Source organism: Lutra lutra, chromosome 2, assembly GCF_902655055.1.
Source record: "Lutra lutra chromosome 2, mLutLut1.2, whole genome shotgun sequence".
NCBI classification, from domain to species: Eukaryota; Metazoa; Chordata; class Mammalia; order Carnivora; family Mustelidae; genus Lutra; species Lutra lutra.
The window spans coordinates 180,546,563-180,565,917 of NC_062279.1; the positions used below are offsets into that span (position 1 = coordinate 180,546,563).

Here is a 19,355-nt window from a genome sequence, read left to right on the forward strand (position 1 = left end):
GTTATTGTTCAATTTAGCAGCCCTGACACTAACAACACATTCTATTCATTCAAAGTTAAATATTAATTAATTTATTTATCTCTCCTCTGTATTTGAGGAGAGGCCAATATTTACTATTGGCCTCTTTTAACATATGCATCTATATAACCTATGCTATGAAATATCTATCTTTATTTGCCTCAATAGTTTAAATTTTCCTCACCACCTTTGTTAAACAAATACTTCATTATTTTATTTTATCCGACTTGTTGAGTCAATATTCCAGAATGATCTAAATTTATATGTAAATGTATAACATCAATTATGTAATTTCTTCTTAACTTAAAACTTTTCTTCTGTATTATTTGTGCTCTGAAAATCATGCAATTTTATTCTTTAAACCATCTGAATGGAAAATTCCTCTTATTTCTGGCCACATCATTTTTTTGGTGCTGTTTTTGGTTTAAAAATTTGCAATTTTCGAATAGATATCTGAAAAGATACTTCTGAGTTTAAATCCTGGGAAAGCTTTGATGCGCTCATTCCTTGCTTTTTTTTTTTTTTTCCAACTCATGACTTTTTAGAATTATTTCACAGAGGTGAAATTCATAAATATACAATTAACCATTTTAAAGTGTACAATCCAGTGGCATTTATGCATTCATGAAGTTCTGCCAACCACCATCTCTCTCTAGTTTCAAAATTTTTCCTCATCCTAGAAGAACATCCTATTCTTACTAAGTAACAACTCCTCATTTCCCTGCCTCCATCTACTAGCAACCACTAAACTGTTGTCTGTCTCTATGATGTACCTGTTCTGAATAATTCTTATGAAAGGAACCATACAATTTATGACCTTTTGTGTCCACCACTTTCACTTAACACAGTGTTTCTGAAGTTCATCCACATTGTGGCATGCTATTAGTACTTAATCACTTTTATGGGTGAATAATATCCTATTGAATGTATAAAGCACATATTAATTATCCACTCATCCACTGGAGGAAATCTAGTTCGTTTCTACTATAAGGAATAACGCTGTTACAAACATTTGTGCACCAGTTTCCTTGTGAACATATGTTTTCGCTAATCTTGGATATATACCTTAAGGTGGAATTGGCAGGTTGTATGGAAATTCTATGTTTAACATTTCAAGGAATGGCCATACTGCTGTCCACAGAGGTTGCATCATTTTACATTCCCACTAGCAATATATAAGGGTTTCTATTTCTCTGCATCCTCACCAAGGTTATTTCTTGTCTTTTGTTTAATTATTATTATTATTATTATTATCGCCATCCCATTGTGTGTGAGAAGTATTTTATTGTGGTATTCGTGTTTCTTTAATGTCCAATATTGTTTCATATCATTTTATGTGCTTGTTTGCCATTTGTATACTTTCTTCATAAAAAAAAAAAGTCTATTCAAGTTCTTTGCCCATTTTTAAAATCTAGCTTTTGTCTTGTTTCTTTTTGTTTTTGAATTTTAAGAATTCTTTATTTAGTCAAGATATTAAATCCTTATCAAATATATGATTTGTAAATATTTTCTCCTATATATAATTTGTCTTCACACTTTTGATAATGTTCCTTGAGGCACAAAAGTTTTCAATTTTAATGAAATCAAATTTATTTTTTCATTGTTACTCATGCTTTTGGTGTCAAATCTAAGAATCCATTGCTAGATCTAAGATGGTAAAGATTTCTCATATGTTTTCTTCTCACAACTTTCAAGTTTTAGATTTTATATTGTATCCATTTGTGTCCAGTGCTGTATCTGAAGTGAAGTAGGTGTCCAACTTCATCCCTTTGCATGTGAGGGTCATCGAGCTTCTGGTATCCTTGCTGAAAATCCCACAGAATATTCTTAATGCACTCATTGAAAATCAATTCACCATGAATACTTGATTGTGTTTCTTTCTCTTTTTCTTTTTTTGTAATTTGTGAGACAGAGGGAGATAGCGAGCACAAGCAGGGGGAGCAGCAGGCAGAGGGAGAAGCAGACCCCCAGCTGAGCAGAGAGCCCAATGTGGGACTCAATCCCAAGACCCTGGGATCATGACCTGAGCTAAAGGCAGATGTTTAACTGACTGAGCCACCCAGACATCCCTTGAGTTTGTTTCTATCCTGATTTTATCCTATGGATCTTTACATCTATCCTTATGACACTACTACACTGTTTGATTAATGTAACTTTCTTTGTACTAAGTTTTGAAACTGGGAAGTGTGAAGTAACCAACTTTTGTTTTTCTTCATCAACATTGTTTTGGCTGTTTGGAGCCTCTTGTAATTCTATATGAATTTGAGGATTGGCTTTTTCCATTTCTGCAAAATAAGAGTTTTTTTTTAACATATCGAATTGAATCTATAGATCACTTCAGGGATTGTTCTCATTTTAAGAGTACTGTTTTCTAATCCATGAACATGGGATGTCTTTCCCATTTAATTAGGTTTTTAATTAGGTATTTAATTAGGTAATCTTTAATTTCTCTCAGCAAAGTCTAGTAGTGTTCCATGGACAAGTCTTATGCATACTTGGTTAGATTTATCCTAGGTATTTTATTCTTTTGGATGCCATTGTAAATAGAATCATTTTCTTAATTTGCTATTGAGTTATTCATTGCTGGTGTTGAAAATCAAACTGATTTTTGTGCATTGATAATGAGAATAGCTAATGTTATATAGCACATATTAAATGGTAGGCATTGTTCTAAAAGTTTTACATATTTATGCTTTCAGAATACTAAAATGGGTTGCAATAGCCCATAAGATAAAGGTACATGGTATTAGCCCGGCATACAAGGCTGTTCTCCTTAGGTCTCAAACTATAATTCTATCTGTTGTGTCTACACTGACACTGAAACAGCTCACTGTCACTGAACACACTACGTGCTTTCATCCCTTGATGTTATGCACAATTGATCCTTCTAGGCTAGGATTTTTGCCTCATCTCATCTGTCTGAGAAACTCCCACTCATCCTTCAAGCCTTAGCCCAATAACTTTAACAGAGGGTACTCATTGAAAATACAGCATGTTAGAGGGGAGTTGGGTGGGGGAATGGGTGAAATAGGTGAAGGGGATTAAGAGCACACTTATGCTGAGCACTGAGTAATAATGTATGGAATTGTTAAGTCACTATATTGTACACCTGAAACTAATATAACGCTGCATGTTGAATATATTGGAATTAAAATTAAACAAAAACTTAACTAAAAAGAAAGAGACTTAGCTCAAATGTTGACTAAGCTACTTAATCAGCTCTCTTGTTATCTTGCAACTTGTATGTACCTCTTTTATAACCCATTAATCTGTGTTGCCATTATCTTTTCTGCCTATCCTGTTGCTCTTCACTATACTGAACTAGCTGGATGTAGGGACTGTATTTTACATGTATTTGAGCTCTAGGGCTTGGTACAATATCCAACAGACTGGATTTTCCATAAAACTTTCCTAAATGAATGAAGGTACCGAACACAAAAAGACAATCTGCTTTGCACAAAATGTGCTCAGCCTACTTCCTTCATCCAAAAAGCAGTCATTCCCCTACATGTTTTTTTTTTCTTTTAAGATTTTATTTATTTATTTTTATTATTATTTTTTTTTTATAGAGAGATCACAAGTAGGCAGAGAGGCAGGCAGAGAGAGAGAGGGAAGCAGATTCCCCGTCCAGCAGAGAGCCCGATGTGGGGCTCAACCCCACGACCCTGAGATCATGACCTGAGCTGAAGGCAGAGGCTTAACCCACTGAGCCACCCAGACGCCCCTAGATTTTATTTATTTATTTGAGAGAGAGAGCACGCACCAGTGAAAGCAGGAGAGAGAGCAGGAGCAGGAGCAGAGGAGAGGGACAGAAGGAGAAGTCAACTCCCACACCTTGCATGGTTTAAATCAAGAGAATTAACTTTGTTATTAAACACACTAGTGGTAGTGAATGAGGAGTCTCTTTCTCTTTTTATTCTTCCCTTTCTCTCTCTAACCCGAAACACAAAGATCCTCTTTGTCCATCTAAAAACAAATCAGAGCAAAAATAAAAATGGAAAGCCTAGAAATATGGTACTGTTATACGCCAAGTCAAAGCCTCTAAGAACCTTCCCCTTAAACTAGCATGAAAACAAATGATGGAAAGCAAAATGAAAAGAGAAGCAAAACAGAAAGAAGACTCAAATGTGTTTCCAAAAGATCTGAGTAGTGTTTATACCTTTTATTAATAGTGTGGCACAGACTCTGTATTTTGCCTCTGTCAGCCTCAGCTTCCTCGTCTATGAGGTGGAGCCAACATGCCCTGCCCCCCACACCACAGATTTATTGGTGTGAGTCTCAAGAGAGAGGAAGCGTTTGAGGTGGAGCCAACATGCCCTGCCCCCCACACCACAGATTTATTGGTGTGAGTCTCAAGAGAGAGGAAGCGTTTGAGGTGGAGCCAACATGCCCTGCCCCCCACACCACAGATTTATTGGTGTGAGTCTCAAGAGAGAGGAAGCGTTTGAAAGTGCGCTACAAAATACAATGTGCTCCACAAGAGTGTGTAGCTGTTCACTCACCGAACACAGTTCTCGCAGGCACAGATTCTCTGTTAAGCCAGAATGACACTTGAGAGAGAATGACAGTCATGATGCAAGGCAGATATGTCTGAATCACAAAATACCCAATTTTTCTTTTCAAGTGGAAATGAGCTGTCATTACGGTATATTCACCTAGAAGAAAAATTTAAGAAGCTTAAGGAACTGTAATAGTCAATAGTTTGAACATTTTGGAAATGGAACGGATTTGAGAAAGAACAATCCCTGATTTAAAGAAAAAAAAAAAGAATTTATCACATATACGACGTGAGAAGTATAAACCTTTAAATGCCTCTTTAGCACAGCAAGAATATTTAAGAGAATTTTAATATTACCAAGAAACTTGCACTACATGTCCAAGGCGTGACATTTGTTTTTCTCTCCAGGTCATGCCTACTGACCAAAAAGATACAGGATTCGCAAATGCTCTCTGACCGTGAATTATCTTACATGCTCAGATCTCTCATTCCCACTGGTACCAACTTCAAGCCTCCGCTTTGATTGTTCTAATTCCCTGGCTTTTTAAAGTGTCAGTCTCTGGCCACATCTCTAAGACTAACCCCAGGCTTTTGGCCCAAATTTTCCATTTTTGACCCTGTCACTATTCTGAATCTCTCAATTGTGTACATCGACTCTAATCTACTGTTGTCATTTCTATCCAATCCTGAGAGCCTTTCCTTTCTGCTTCCCCACGGTTAGATCTGCCAGAGATAAAATCATTAGTTCAACATGGCAGCTTTCTTAGAGGAGTGTGATCCTTAGGAAGGGCATCAGCTTTCCCACACCCATCAGTAGTAATGATCCAAAATTCAAGAGTTGAATAGTCACAAACTATTCCAAATAGGAGGAAAAGAATTAGAAAACTAGGAAAACTGTGACACTGTTTGATGATAAAATTGGCTTGTCTGCAAAGTAACACTCTTTTTGAATTGACAGTATATTTTAACTGAGTATTTCTCAAACTTTATGTAAACCTCCTTAGAATCTCCTTGGATCTTCTTATAATACAGATCTTAATTGAGTAAGGGGTCAGGTCAGAGACAGTAAATATCTAAAAGCTTCTACAATATATGCTGCTAGTTCCTGGACCCCAAGAACAAAACTTTCTAAGCAAACTAACGTATTTTAGTGACTTCAACCCATCGATTTTCTTAGAAACTAGTTTAAGAGTCATTTTACTAACCTGTACTGGACTTAATTGTTTCTTTTCCAATTGATTGGCCCAGCAGATCATACTGATTTAACCTGGAGCCATCAGGAGCAACTTGTACTGAATCAGATGCATTATAAGTCCAAATATAAGTGACCTCTGAGGTTGTGTAGGCATCTGTAGGAAATCAGAAAAAAATATCTAAGCACTTTAGTATAAACCATCAATAAAGTACAATGTCAAGGGTTATATATTGGATATAATCACTATTTATTATAAAAACTGATTTTACAGATCCTATTTTGTATAGTAAATATATCTTTAAAATTTACAATTTTTAACATGAAGAGTATGAAGTAGATCAAGAGAGAAAATCATGACCAAAGATTATTTTCATTACAACCACTTTGAGAAGTGAACAGCAAATTCCTCTTCAGAGCCTGCAAAAATCACTGGGCCCTGAGATGGTTAAAACATCCACCATAGTTCCAAAGTAATAGATAAAGACATTGTAGTACACAGGTTATAAATGCCGAAAGCCCACTTAAATGTTTTATTTGGAAATAGCAATCACTCATGAAATAACATTTATAATTCAAATTGATATTACTCTCTGGGCATAAAAGTAACTTATCATATGAGAATACTGATGAAATGCAATCTCTTTATTTTAAGTACTATTTTCGTAGTTTGTTTTATAGGTTTTTCTTCAAAACTTTCACCTAGTTAAGAATTAAATGACTTAGCTATCATGATACAATGCATTCCATTAAAAGAATGAGAACTAATTGTTGCAGAACATGTAAAAATAAATCAGAATGCTATAGTTTCATCAAATACTCCTTAAAACATATTCATTTTGAAATTAATGCACACAGACCTCACCGGACTATACTTTCATAGCACCTCCGTTATGGATTGGCCAGAGATAAAACACATACAGACCAAATATAACCTTCTGATTTATCTGGCCAAAGATACAGAACTTAGTGGAAGTTAGATAATTCTAGCACTAGAATTGTCTTAGCTGCTCTCTGGCCCTGGCATTTCCTTTAAGCCTGTATGTCCGGGAGGGGAGCAGCTGATCTCTCCATGTGGGAAGTCTCTCCACAGTGGAATTAACAGCCAATTCTTGCTATAGTATTGACTTTTTGAAGAACTTCTTTGTACTTTTGCTCATGGGAATGTTTAGAAGTATTAGCTACTCCTGGTTCTTGAGCAAAACTCAGTATCACAGTTACATTCTCAGTTTAAGGACTAGCTGTTTCCAGCAATATCTCTGCCCACTAGATCTCTGGGACTCTGGGAAGCTCATTTACAGGCCATATAGAAGTCTTCTAGTTTGATAGCGTTGTTCTGGGGTGGCCCTGCTACTTACCTTGGTCTGATGTTGACAGATCACAGACCAACTCACACTTAAGCGTCAGTCACAATAAAGGGAATGTTCATGAGTTTGTGTCTTATTTGTTGTGTGGTCTTAATGACATACTACAATGTTGTCTGGTTTCTGCATGTTACTACTAAATGCTCCTATCAGTGAAATACTGTTTTCATTGTACACATATTCACCTATATCCATAATTACATTCTGTGAAACAATTTTTGAAATAGGACTCTAAAAATATGTAGATGTGTGTGTATCTTTATAAATGTGCATATATATGTATATATATATATCAAATATAGTCCTATAGTTTGCATATGAATGAATTCTAGTTACTCTAGGATCTAAATTTTATTAATTTTGATTAGTTAATCATTGGTGATTCTGCTGCTATGATTAAATAAGGGACATCAGTAATGTGTGTAACTAGCAACCCATTTGCACAATATCAAGTGGCTTTTTTTTCAATGAATAAGCATTAGTAGTTGTGAATATCAATAAATTATGAACTTTTTTAAGTATAATGATTCCACTCTTGAATTTTGATGTTTATTTTTAAACATAAATAAGAGAAAATGAAACCCTACAAATGCAGCGACATTTTTAAGAAACTAGTGAGACACCGAGGGGCAAGGACTCTATCTTGTTCATAACTACAGCACTTGCACCTGGCACAGGGCCGGTCACCCACAAAAAGTTCTGTTTGTTTTTGCTAGATTAATCAATAAACTCTTTATATTTTAATTACGTTATTTACTTTTACGGAAGATGGAATCTGCTGAGCAGCCCAAGAATATGCTAAAGAAGGTGAGTGATCCTGCCCATGTCTTTTAAAAAGGAATTATAGCATTTAATTAGTTAGATAGGAAGATTTTTTTTAGATTTTGAGTCTAGTAAGAGAAAATAGAGCAGAAAGTCATGCAGCTTACAAGCTTTCCCAGTCCGCCAACACACATATAAACCAGGAGGCCACTGCACTATTTTTCAGTAAAGTATAAAGGAGAGAAAGATAGTTTGGCTTACAAATTTCCCTATAAATTCCATCTCTAAATTAGATTTTCATTGAATAATTTCATTTAATTCTCTTAAATAACCCATTTTTCAGTCATAATCTGCATTAAACATCAAATGCACCCTGACTGATTCTTAGTATTTGGTAACCAGAAAAAAAAAAAAATTCCCGAATCATTTTTAATTATTAACTTTCATCCCAAAAGATGACATAATTTCTTTTGGATCAATGCACAGAACACATCCAGACTCCCATTTAGGAAATTTTAAATCACGTTAAGCAGCAAGAAAATACATAAAGACGTGAGGCAACAGAAATAAAGCAAAACAAAAATGAATTCAAAATTATAAACTTATACAAAAGATGCATCTTTAAGAACAATGATAAATTTCCAGAAATTCTATCACTTTAGGGGGCTTTTAAGCAAGAGAGGAATAAAAAACTAGAAGGCAAAGCCACGGCAGTTTCTGACAAAATCTGTTGTGTCAACATTTTAAGGCAGTTTAAAGCTTGTGTTGGCTTGTTAATATATTACAACATGCTAATGCTCATACTTTTTAATTTTATTAATATTTATTTATTTATTTATTTATTTGTGAGAGACAAAGAGAGAGAACTGGGGGTGGGAGGAAGGGAGAGAGGGAGAATCAATCTCAAGCAGGCGCCATGTTCTCTGAGGAGCCTTGAATCCGGATCTCAAGACCCTGAGATCATGACCTGAGCTGAAATCAAGTCTAATGCTTAGCCCACTGCGCCACCCAGGGGGCCCTTAAAGTCCATCTTTTTAACACTTAAATATCAACCACTTACTATTGGCAAGGATAAATAAAAGAATATACAAATCAAATTGTTTATTCAATGTGTCAGAAAATAAACGAAGAAAAATAAAAAGCAATTACTTAGAGAATGCCTAACAATAAACTTTGTTTGTTTTCTGTATCAATTCCAGATACAGAAACTCACACATACAACATTTCACTATTCTATAGATACACTACAAGGGATTTTTAGATTTTATTTAAAATATTTTCAGGCATATTTATTTCATATTCAGAATTAAGACATCACGTTATTTATATTTGTTGCCTTAATGGCACTAACTTGTCCAGTGAAAAATTCTTTTCCTTCTTATACCATTACTGCATTTTGAATAAATCCTTTCGTTGGTTATCAAGGCTTTTCAATTTTCTCTTTAATGCCATTTATGTGATGCAAATGAGTTTCTCTCTGCTGCATCTGCTGTAGTTTTTCTCCATCATGTTTACGTCGTGTAACGTGATTGACTATCTTAAATAATTTTGGGAAAAATGCCAGTATTGAAGTGATAGTTTCCATGACAATAAGAGAAGGCTTTGTAGTTAAACAAAGAAGAGATTCTCAAAGAAAATTGAGAGCTGACACCTTTTGTAAGAATAAACAGAACAAGACTGAACTTCTCATTCCACAAAACTATGGTCATCCAAATAGTTAGAAGAGTTTGCATTCATCTTAGCCATCATTCTCTTTTCTTTTACTTAATACATCTGTGGAGTGAAGGCACCTATTCAATCACGCATATTTTTAACCAGGTGAGGGAACTGCATTTCTGTTCAACTGAATGAAAAGTCAAAAGGTGCCTCGAATGGATAAAGATGGGGATAATAGAAAGAGCAAGGTTTCTGAAAAGGTCAGGTGATGGGACATGCTAACACCAGAGAAACTGTTCCAGCTGTGTCCGTGAATTTATTGTGAACCTGCCCTAAATGTGGGCCTGGGGAGATGATTTGACCTCCCTTCTTTTCAATTATTCCGGGAGAGTGAATGCTTCTACTTGACATACAAGATACAACCTCAGTGACCTAGAGAATGGCCACATGCACAGAGCCTTTTCTGAAATATCTTATGTAAGCAGAAGATATAACAAATCCAGTTACTCATTTCCTTAAAATTTATTTTAGGAAATTAAAAAAAAAAAAATCCTTCAATTATTTGGAAAGTAGGAAGATAATTGCACAGAGCCAGCTTCTGTGCCTGCCATTTGCAAAAGGCTTAACAAACAATATCATCTACCCTTTACAGTTCATTCCTAGTTACAAAAAAAAAAAAAAAAAAATTTGCATTTTTAAGGAGCTAGCAATTGGAAAAGAAGGTAAATGACATGGTCTTGACCTTCACAAGCAGCTCCTGGACTACCTTCCATGTATAAAAACACATGATGTTCTTTAGTGGCAGTAAAGTGATAATTTAAACCTCATGATTAAAATATAATGATATTTGATGGGGCACCTGGGTGGCTCAGTGGGTAAAGCCTCTGCCTTTGGCGTGGGTCATGGTCTCAGGGTCCTGGGATGGAGCCCCATGTCAGGCTCTCTGCTCAGCAGGGAGCCTGCCTTCCCCTCTCTCTGCCTGCTGCTCTGCCTACTTGTGATCTTTCTCCCTGTCAAATAAATAAATAAAATCTTAAAAAAAAAAAAAAGAGAGAAAAAAAATATAATGATATTTGAGAGTGCCATAGGGATGGACAATTAGTTCCTAGAGGGAAATCAGCAAGTCTTTTACTCCTATATTTTTCTGGGCAAATATTAAGCATTCCATAATATTAGAAGAAACCATACCGGTAAGCAATGATGCTGGCCACCCTGGATTCTACAGGCCCAAAACATGTACCTTCATCCCCATACTTACAGCTGCCAAATTTCAGAGGACATGAATGAGCGTCCATGGGAAAGTCCTCCAAGTGCATTGGACATTCAGCTTGAACTGTAAGCCTAAAAGCAAAAATTTCACTCTTTGTTGAAATAAATTGACAACTCATGATTAATCACTCCTCCCTGTTCTCAACAGCATCAAGGATGAGGTAGGACTTTCCTTATAGCATTGAATTAGGCTAATTCACATTTAAATGTTTATTTAGGTGATCCTTCAAAAGACATGAGCATATATAAAAACTGAGCTCAAATAACAATATTTATTTACAAACATTTGGAACTCTGTAGTTTGTTAAGAACTAAAGAAGTTTTTTTGTTTTTTTGTTTTTATTAAGAAGTAAAGAAGTTATATACACATTTTTGAAGGGCTATTTTCACATTAACATTCACTATGACATTTAAAATCCTGGGGAAAAAAAAAGAAAAAAAAATTCTCTATCATGAAAAGAATGCTGCTTTCCTCCCTCATGTCATCAGCAACCATAGAACAAAACTGATACAAGAATTCAATACTAGCTCATAGGAGTTCCCTCCAAAATATGTCAACTGTGAATGAGAATCACATACTATATACAGGTACATGGATTTAAATATAGAAGTAGATACAGATAATATATAGATATGCTTCTTAGAAATACCTTGTTGAAACTAGACTATGGGCTAAATTATGGACAGAAGCAATGTACTGTTAAATAAATATTGTTTTTCTATATCTACATGATCACATTAAAGAGTAATCACAGCAAAAAAAAAAGAGTAATCATAACAAACTTGTTATAAAGACAGTCATCAATTATTCCATTTCACACACAGGTAAAATGGATAGAAATGGTATTAAACTGAACTGAGAGAAGACTCTTATGATGAGCAAAACAAATGTGGCCAACAATTTAATTATTATGCATACTTCTAGGAGATTATTTAAGTAGAACACCAAGAAATATTTTCCAAAACTGTATGTTCTCTGCCAACATTTTGTTTAAAGCCAAAATTTCCCATCATTGTCTTAATCCACGGGAATATTCAAAGTGTAATACCAACAGGGATATTGCATCTGTATTATAAAATTCAGAGAGAGAGGCAAAGAATAGCTAGCACTTCCGTTTTAGGCAATGGCCATTTAGTAATCAGTCCTCAAGAATTTTTTCTTTAAAGATCGGGATTATATTTTTGCCGCTTTTTAAATAACTCACACAACTGAAATCTACCACCTAACATTTCATATGAAATAATAACACATCAAATGTTTAGAATACATATCTAATCTATATTTAATGCTAATAAGAATTACCCATGTTTTAAAGCCTTTATTAAGCATTTAATTTTTATTTTTATTTTTATTTATTTTTTTTTAAAGATTTTATTTATTTATTTGACAGAGAGAAATCACAAGTAAGCAGAGAGGCAGGCAGAGAGAGAGGAGGAAGCAGGCTCCCTGCTGAGCAGAAAGCCCGATGTGGGGCTCGAACCCAGGACCTGGGATCATGACCTGAGCCGAAGGCAGCGGCTTAACCCACTGAGCCACCCAGGCGCCCCAAGCATTTAATTTTTAGATTATACATCATTTTATTAGGTTTGTGATTGTTTTCTTTCTTATATAAGTAACTTATTTTAAAAGATTAATTTATGAGTAGAGTTAAAATGTAGTAGTTGCTATACTGTAAATATAAATATATACTGTATATGTAAATATACAGTCAGCAACTGTGTATTTCTTTAATTTTTAAAAAAGATTTTATCTATTTACTTGAGAAAGAGAGAGAGAGAGAGAGAGTATGGGTGGGGGAAGGGCAAAGGGAAAGGGACAAGCAGACTCCCCACCAGACTGGGAACTTGATACTGGGCTCTATCCCAGGACCCTGAGATCATGACCTGAGCCAAAGTCAGATGCTTAACTGACTGAGCTGCCCTTCTTTAGATAATTTTTTAAAGGTTGAATCATATGAAATTTATGCTACATGATACTATTTGACTTACAAAATGGCAATTTATATTGTTCAATCTAATATATATGCTTATGGTATTTGTAAACAGTATTAAATAAAAACTACCTCTTGAAAAAGTTTTTTTTTTCTTTAGATTAACTTTATTAGGAGGATCAAAATATTAAGTAAAAACTTGCTTAAAAATCACTTAAAATGTTGATGGCATATCTGACGAAATACTAAAAATAAAATTACATGATGGTATAAAGGAAATTTTAAATTATGACATTCAAGCTGTACTTAATTAAAATGTAGTATGAAAAAGAGATAGACAAAAACAATTCTTAATAGTTAAGGTAATGCTTAAGTTTTAACACTCAGATGATAATCAGTCTCATAAACACTATTTTATCTTATTTTATTTACCTTTTTAGAGAGAGAGAGAGAGCGTGTACAAATGTGCATGAATTGGGGGAGGGGGCAGAGGGAAAGAGAGTGATAGAAGGAGAATCTTATTAAGCAGGCTCCATGCCCAGCACAAAGCTAGACATGGGGTTGAATCTCACGGCCCTGAGATCAAGACGTGAGCAGAAATCAGGAGTCACATGCTTGACAGACTGAGTCACTCAGGTGCCCCTGTTTTATCTTATTTTAATATCTAGGGATTTACAAAGCATGCTATGGGTACCTCAATAATCTGTTATAAAAATGTTCAATTTGTGGGGTACCTGGGTGGCTCAGTGCATTAAACCTCTGCCTTTGGCTCAGGTCATGATCTTAGGGTCCTGGGATCCAGCCCCACATCAGGCTCTCAGCTCAGCAGGGAGCCTGCTTCCTCCTCTCTCTCTGCCTTCCTCTCTGCCTACTTGTGATCTCTGTCTGTCAAATAAATAAATAAAATCTTTAAAAAAATGTTCAATTTGTGCTAATACTTGACAACTAGGTTGGTTGTTTAATACATGGATTTTCAATACTTAAATGCAATATATCAAACCTGAAAGCTTACCTCATTGTGTACAGCAGAGTCCCATCGTCCTGGATTCGAAGAAGCTTATTTGGCATTGTCATATTATGAGCGACTGATTTCTTCCCATTGTGAAAGAAGGTATCAGGAGTCCAGATTTTGCTAGCCATTAAATTGTTAAGTCGAAGAATGTTCATAGGACCTTTAAATTTTAACCGTTCATCTTTCCATTTTTGTCGAAAGAAAACATCAATTGTATATTCCTGAAATAGAAAATAGAATTCTTTGGAAAATAATAAATGTTTCAGACATAAGGTCCCCATAAAATTCCAACAAAAACAGTAATAAAAAGAGTGTAAAAAGAGAGAATACTATACTGAGAGAAGAAAGTTTTGAAAAATTATTTCTTTACCAATAAAGTTGCCACTTACAATGAGATAAGCATGTGTATATACACAATTAGCCACATATTGTGAAAAGAAAAGTTTAAGTCTACTTTATCCTGGCCTCTTTCAATCGAACAAGGTCTTAAATTGCTTTCCTGCATCCTAGAACTTAGGAGTAAAGGAGAGGGAGCATGCTTGGGAACAGGGTCTTGGTTATTGTTCTAAGTAGTTTATCTCAAGAAAGGGTAAGCAGGCAGCCTTCTCAGTAGCCAAAAAAAAAAAAAAACCAAAAAAAAAAAAAGCAGGAAAAAAGAAACAACTATTAAACATACTGTCAAATCTGTATGAGTCATCATCTGCTGTTGCTAAAAGAACTATAAAATATCATATTTCTTTTTTAATCCTAAAAAAAAATGGTGAGATACCATATTGCTAGCAAGAATGTATTAGTGGATGATAATTTCAATAGAGTTTATTTTATAAAATCTGTTGTAATAAAAATACTTAGACAAGTTATTGTAATAATTAAAATACAAATATTTTACAAATCAATGCCCTCAGGTTAAAATGTACTTTTAAATATTCATACAGATGAACTAGTGGTCAATTCCTATATTACCACTGTTCAACACTTTGAGGTTGCTTAATCAATCAGTATGTCTTTCTCACCTCCTCTTTCTCACTCCCCTGCTCCCTGCCTTCCTTTCTCTCTCTCTCTCTCTCTGTCCTTTTTAGAATAGACTGTATACATTTTAGACATGAGGTCCAATTCACAATTGTGATTAATACTGACAATCTATTAGATATTAAAATTTTTGTCAATGTGTTTTTGTGCAAACACTTACATGATAGATCATCAAAATACTCAATTACACACTTGAGAATGGAAATTCAGAAACTATCCTTTGAGCCCAAAGCCACAGTCATCACGTTTGAAATAAACACCTTAGCAACTGGCAATTTCATTCAACCAAAATTATGCATATGAAAAAGGATAGATTAAAAAGGCCATGCACTTATGAAAATATCAAATTATTTGTACAAACTTTAATCAAGTAAATGATTCCAGTGATGTCTCAAAAACTGAATGGATGAAGAGAAAAAATATCAACCATAGGTCATGATATATGAACAGGAAGTAAGCAAAGGCTCTGGGCTGTGTCCCTGTTCCTTAGGAGACAATTTCATGATTAAACGGACACTCATCTCAGTGGTTTAGTCCTAATTTTAAAATGTTCAATTCCGTATAGATATAACTCAGTTTTAAAAAAAAAAAAAACATCTAGATTAAGAGATGAATCTTCACTATCTAAGTGTTTATGCAAGTGTTTCTTTCCAATTATGGTTCCCTCAAATCCAAGCCTAATGTGAATCCCTAAGACATTTATTTGCCCAGGAAAATTGAATGCATTTTACAACTTTTTATAAAACATCAAACTCAAATTTTCCATTTCTGTAAAATTATGGTAAGTTTTATCTGTTTCAGAAGCTGTTGCTAAGGCAATCATTTCCTGCAGATTTACCCTATAGGAGATACACAAGGTTTATAAGCAGGAAGCTTCAGGTGAGTTCTTTTTGAAAAGTGTTTTCAGGAACACTGTTTCTGAGCATTCATGGTGTCCTAAGTATGTCTGTCAACCTGTTGAGAATGATCTGTGCCTTTTCTCCCCCACCCACTCCACCCAGGTACTCACATTATGTTGTTGGCAATTTTAACAATCCCCACTTCTTACCATTTCTCACCTAAAGCAAGTTTCTTACCTGCCTGAGTCAGGAACTACTCATAACCACACTCTCAGTCCTTTGAACACCCAGAAAATACATAGCCAGATGTGTGTGTATCTTCATGACTCATAAAGTGTTCTATTACTATAAGATCCCATGCTGCAATGATACGTTTGTTCCTCTGCCTCCAGACAAGCTTGCAAATCTTCACAAAAGGCACAATGGCTTTAATTTGTGTATTATCTTTGTTTGTTTTCAGACATATATAAGAGTATAAAGAATATAGTAAACATCTTGTAACCATTACCAGCAGAAATGCCACCTCAAATATTATTGAAGCCTTCTCTCTCATTTATTCCTACTCAATCACATTCCCCTAACTCTCCGAGGAAATAATTATCTTGGATTTGGTGTTTATCATTCCCATACAGGTGCTTAAATATTTACCACATAAATATATGTGTTTCTATATCACATTTTCAACATTTATGTAAATGGCATCATATAGTGTGTATACTTTCCTGACACTAACTTTCTTAGCTACATTATCGAAATTCATTCATGGTAATTTATCTAGTACTTTGATTCATTTCCATTACTACATAGCATTATCTTTTAAGAATATTTCACAATATTCACTCTTTTTCTATGTTCTTTTTTTTTTTTTCTATTTCCAATCTGTTATATAGCAAGTAATACTGCTACAAGTATTATTATACTACACTTTCAGGACAAAGACCTAAGAGTTACTCTAAACCAGAGCCAACTTTCCTCATAAAGGGCCAATTAATAAACACTGTAGGCTTTACAGGTTGTACGGTATTACAACCACCCAATTTTGCTACTGTAGTGTGAAAGTCTTCACTGATGATACATAAATGAGTCAGAGTGGTTATATTCCAGTAGGTCTTTGTTCATAAAAATAGGTAACTGATAGGATTTGGCTGATGGCCCACGGAATGTCCACACTGCTGTAGAGTAAACCTACATGTGGGAATACCATAATGTATTTTATGTATATCCTCAACATAACAAGATATTTTCAAATTGAAATCCTAGAGGTTTGTACCCATGAACTCTCTTGTTTGTGTACAACTTGATATAAATAGAATATTTCATTTTAGCCATTGTGGTTAGTGTGGCATGGCTGATAACTTCTACCATTGGATTTCTCTATTGATTAGTGAAATTTAACATATCTTCATGTATTTATTAAACACTCTACTTTTTATGAAGGGTCTGTTTATTTCATGTACTCCGTTTCCTCTTGGGTTGTCTTTTTATTATTGAGTTATAGAAATTATTTACATTTTCTGAATATAAATATTTTAAATATTAAATATACTACTAAGTATATTTACTGCTCAGTAAGAATTATAATAAAGATTATAAAGGTATGCAAATATCATAAATACATCCCTGTACATTTCTTCTAAAGATGTGAAAGTTCTGCTTTTAAACATTTAGGTTGTGGAATTATTATGTATTACATGAGAAAAAAATTCAACATTTTTTGTTTGTTTGTTTTCAACTTCTTAGTACTATTTATTGACTGATTCATCTTTCTCCACAGATTTGTAATGACATTTCTCTGATGTATATAGTGCCCATACCTATGTACCCAGTGTCCATGTTTCTGAGATTTCTCTTCTTTGCTATTGTTTATCTATCCCTGCATTAATTCCAAAGTCATGGTTACTACAGTTATGTAATAAGCATAATTAATAGTATTTTCAGTATTATTCAGTCAAAGACAATTTTTAATTCCCATTATGGCTTTTCTTTTTCTTTACATAAGAGATACTGTGAAGTACGTTTGTATTTCCAAATGTATTGGTTTCCTTAATTATATTTTTGTCATTGATGTTTAATTTTGCTGGATTTCAATAAGAGACTATGTTCTGAAGATACCATTTCCAATTTATTAAAAATATCTTTGGCTAATAATGGTAATTCAGTCCGTTTACATTTAATGTGATTACTTACATATCGGACATATCCCCAGGCTGTATTGTTTTTAGCAGTGACAATTAAAATTATGAAGATAGAAGGGATCACTTATATAGATGTGTCATGATTAACTGATGAAAATAAGGAGGAAAAAATTCTAGAAAATTAAAGAAAATGAACCATTGAAGAGCAGAAATACACACACACACACACACACACACACACACACACACAAAATAGCAGGAAAGAAAAATACCAAACCAAGGAAAAAGAATATTTAAGAAGCATGTAGAGATAAACAGTGTCAAACAGGGGCGCCTGGGTGGCTCAGTGGGTTAAAGCCTCTGCCTTCGGCTCAGGTCATGATCCTGGGGTCCTGGAATCGAGCCCCGTTCTCTGCTCAGCAGGGAGCCTGCTTCCCTCTCTCTGCTTGCCTCTCTGCCTACTTGTGATCTCTGTCAAATAAATAAATAAAATCTTATAAATAAATAAATAAATAGATAGATAAATAAAAGTAGTAACTGAAGCCTTGCTAATAGAGAATATAAAGAACGATATTGGCACTCTCACTGCCCCCATAAGTCGATGCTGGTCGTAGAGGTAAACCACTCAGGAATGGTCGAGTGATGTCTCCTTCATTTGCTCTCAGTGTTTTGTGATTTAGAATCAGGTGAATTTGCAAGTTATAGAATTTAGTTTTGATTAAACTAACTCGAACAAAAATAGACAAATGGCTTCAAAAGATCATTGCTAAATGGCAGCATGGATTGAAGAAAACACTAATCATTACGCAAGCACAAGTGAACAACAACAGCGAACCAGTATCTGTTCTATGCCTAACATGAGGTCTTCATTAGCCACATAAATAATGGTGAACTAATCAAGTCTTACAAGAAATCTGCAAAGCAAATTTATAATTATCAATGGGGCTATTTAAAGTATGAGTTTATAACCACTGTTTCCTAATGATGACATTCATCTTAAGCACATATTTTACCCTGGAATAATGGTTACTGTGGCATAAGGCCATTGCAAGCAGCAAGTTGTTTTAAAAACTAAACACTCAGAACATGAGGAGAAGCACCTAGAATTGGTGGATGACTTTTTAAAAATTAGCGTGATGGTTCAGTAACCAATAGCCAATGACAGATTTCTTAGATTTGAATTTATGTATCTTTTTCACCCATAAGTTACCAAAATAAATATTAAAATATAAATTTAGAATCAGATCTTTGATTGTTATTATTTTAAAGTACTTAAGAAAAATTTTAAAATAATGCAGTTAAACAGATGAATTGCTAAAATATTATCATGAAGGACAATCTTAAGTGAGAACAAAAATAAATCTACTTTATTAATAAATATCATTTCTGAAATAATGATATGCATCTTACCTTTTATTATTCCAATTTCTGTATTACTGTTTATCTTATATTTTAATGTATTAATAAAAATATACAGGTAAATAAATAAATAAATACAGTTGATTCACCAGTTTTTGTGGTTTTTGTTTTCTAGATTAAAATGGCAGAATAAAGAGTATTTCAGTCAAATAATATTTATTGCATATCCATTAAGGATAACAGGATTTCCAAATTATTTGCACTTGATTTCCTTAAATGCATATAAAATGC

At 34.2% G+C, this 19,355-nt stretch overlaps 1 protein-coding gene across 2 annotated transcripts in view; it reads right to left on the minus strand.

The window, feature by feature from the left end:
- GABRA2 (gamma-aminobutyric acid type A receptor subunit alpha2) overlaps positions 1-19,355 on the minus strand; it is a 124,333-nt gene that overhangs the window by 39,760 nt on the left and 65,218 nt on the right. For both annotated transcript variants that reach the window (XM_047719213.1, XM_047719212.1), the window contains exons 5-8: positions 13,703-13,923; positions 10,749-10,831; positions 5,722-5,865; positions 4,521-4,673 (exon numbers count right to left, since the gene is read on the minus strand). In XM_047719213.1, coding sequence (XP_047575169.1) covers positions 4,521-4,673; positions 5,722-5,865; positions 10,749-10,831; positions 13,703-13,923 — 601 coding nt within the window. The remainder of the gene's footprint in view (positions 1-4,520; positions 4,674-5,721; positions 5,866-10,748; positions 10,832-13,702; positions 13,924-19,355) is intronic.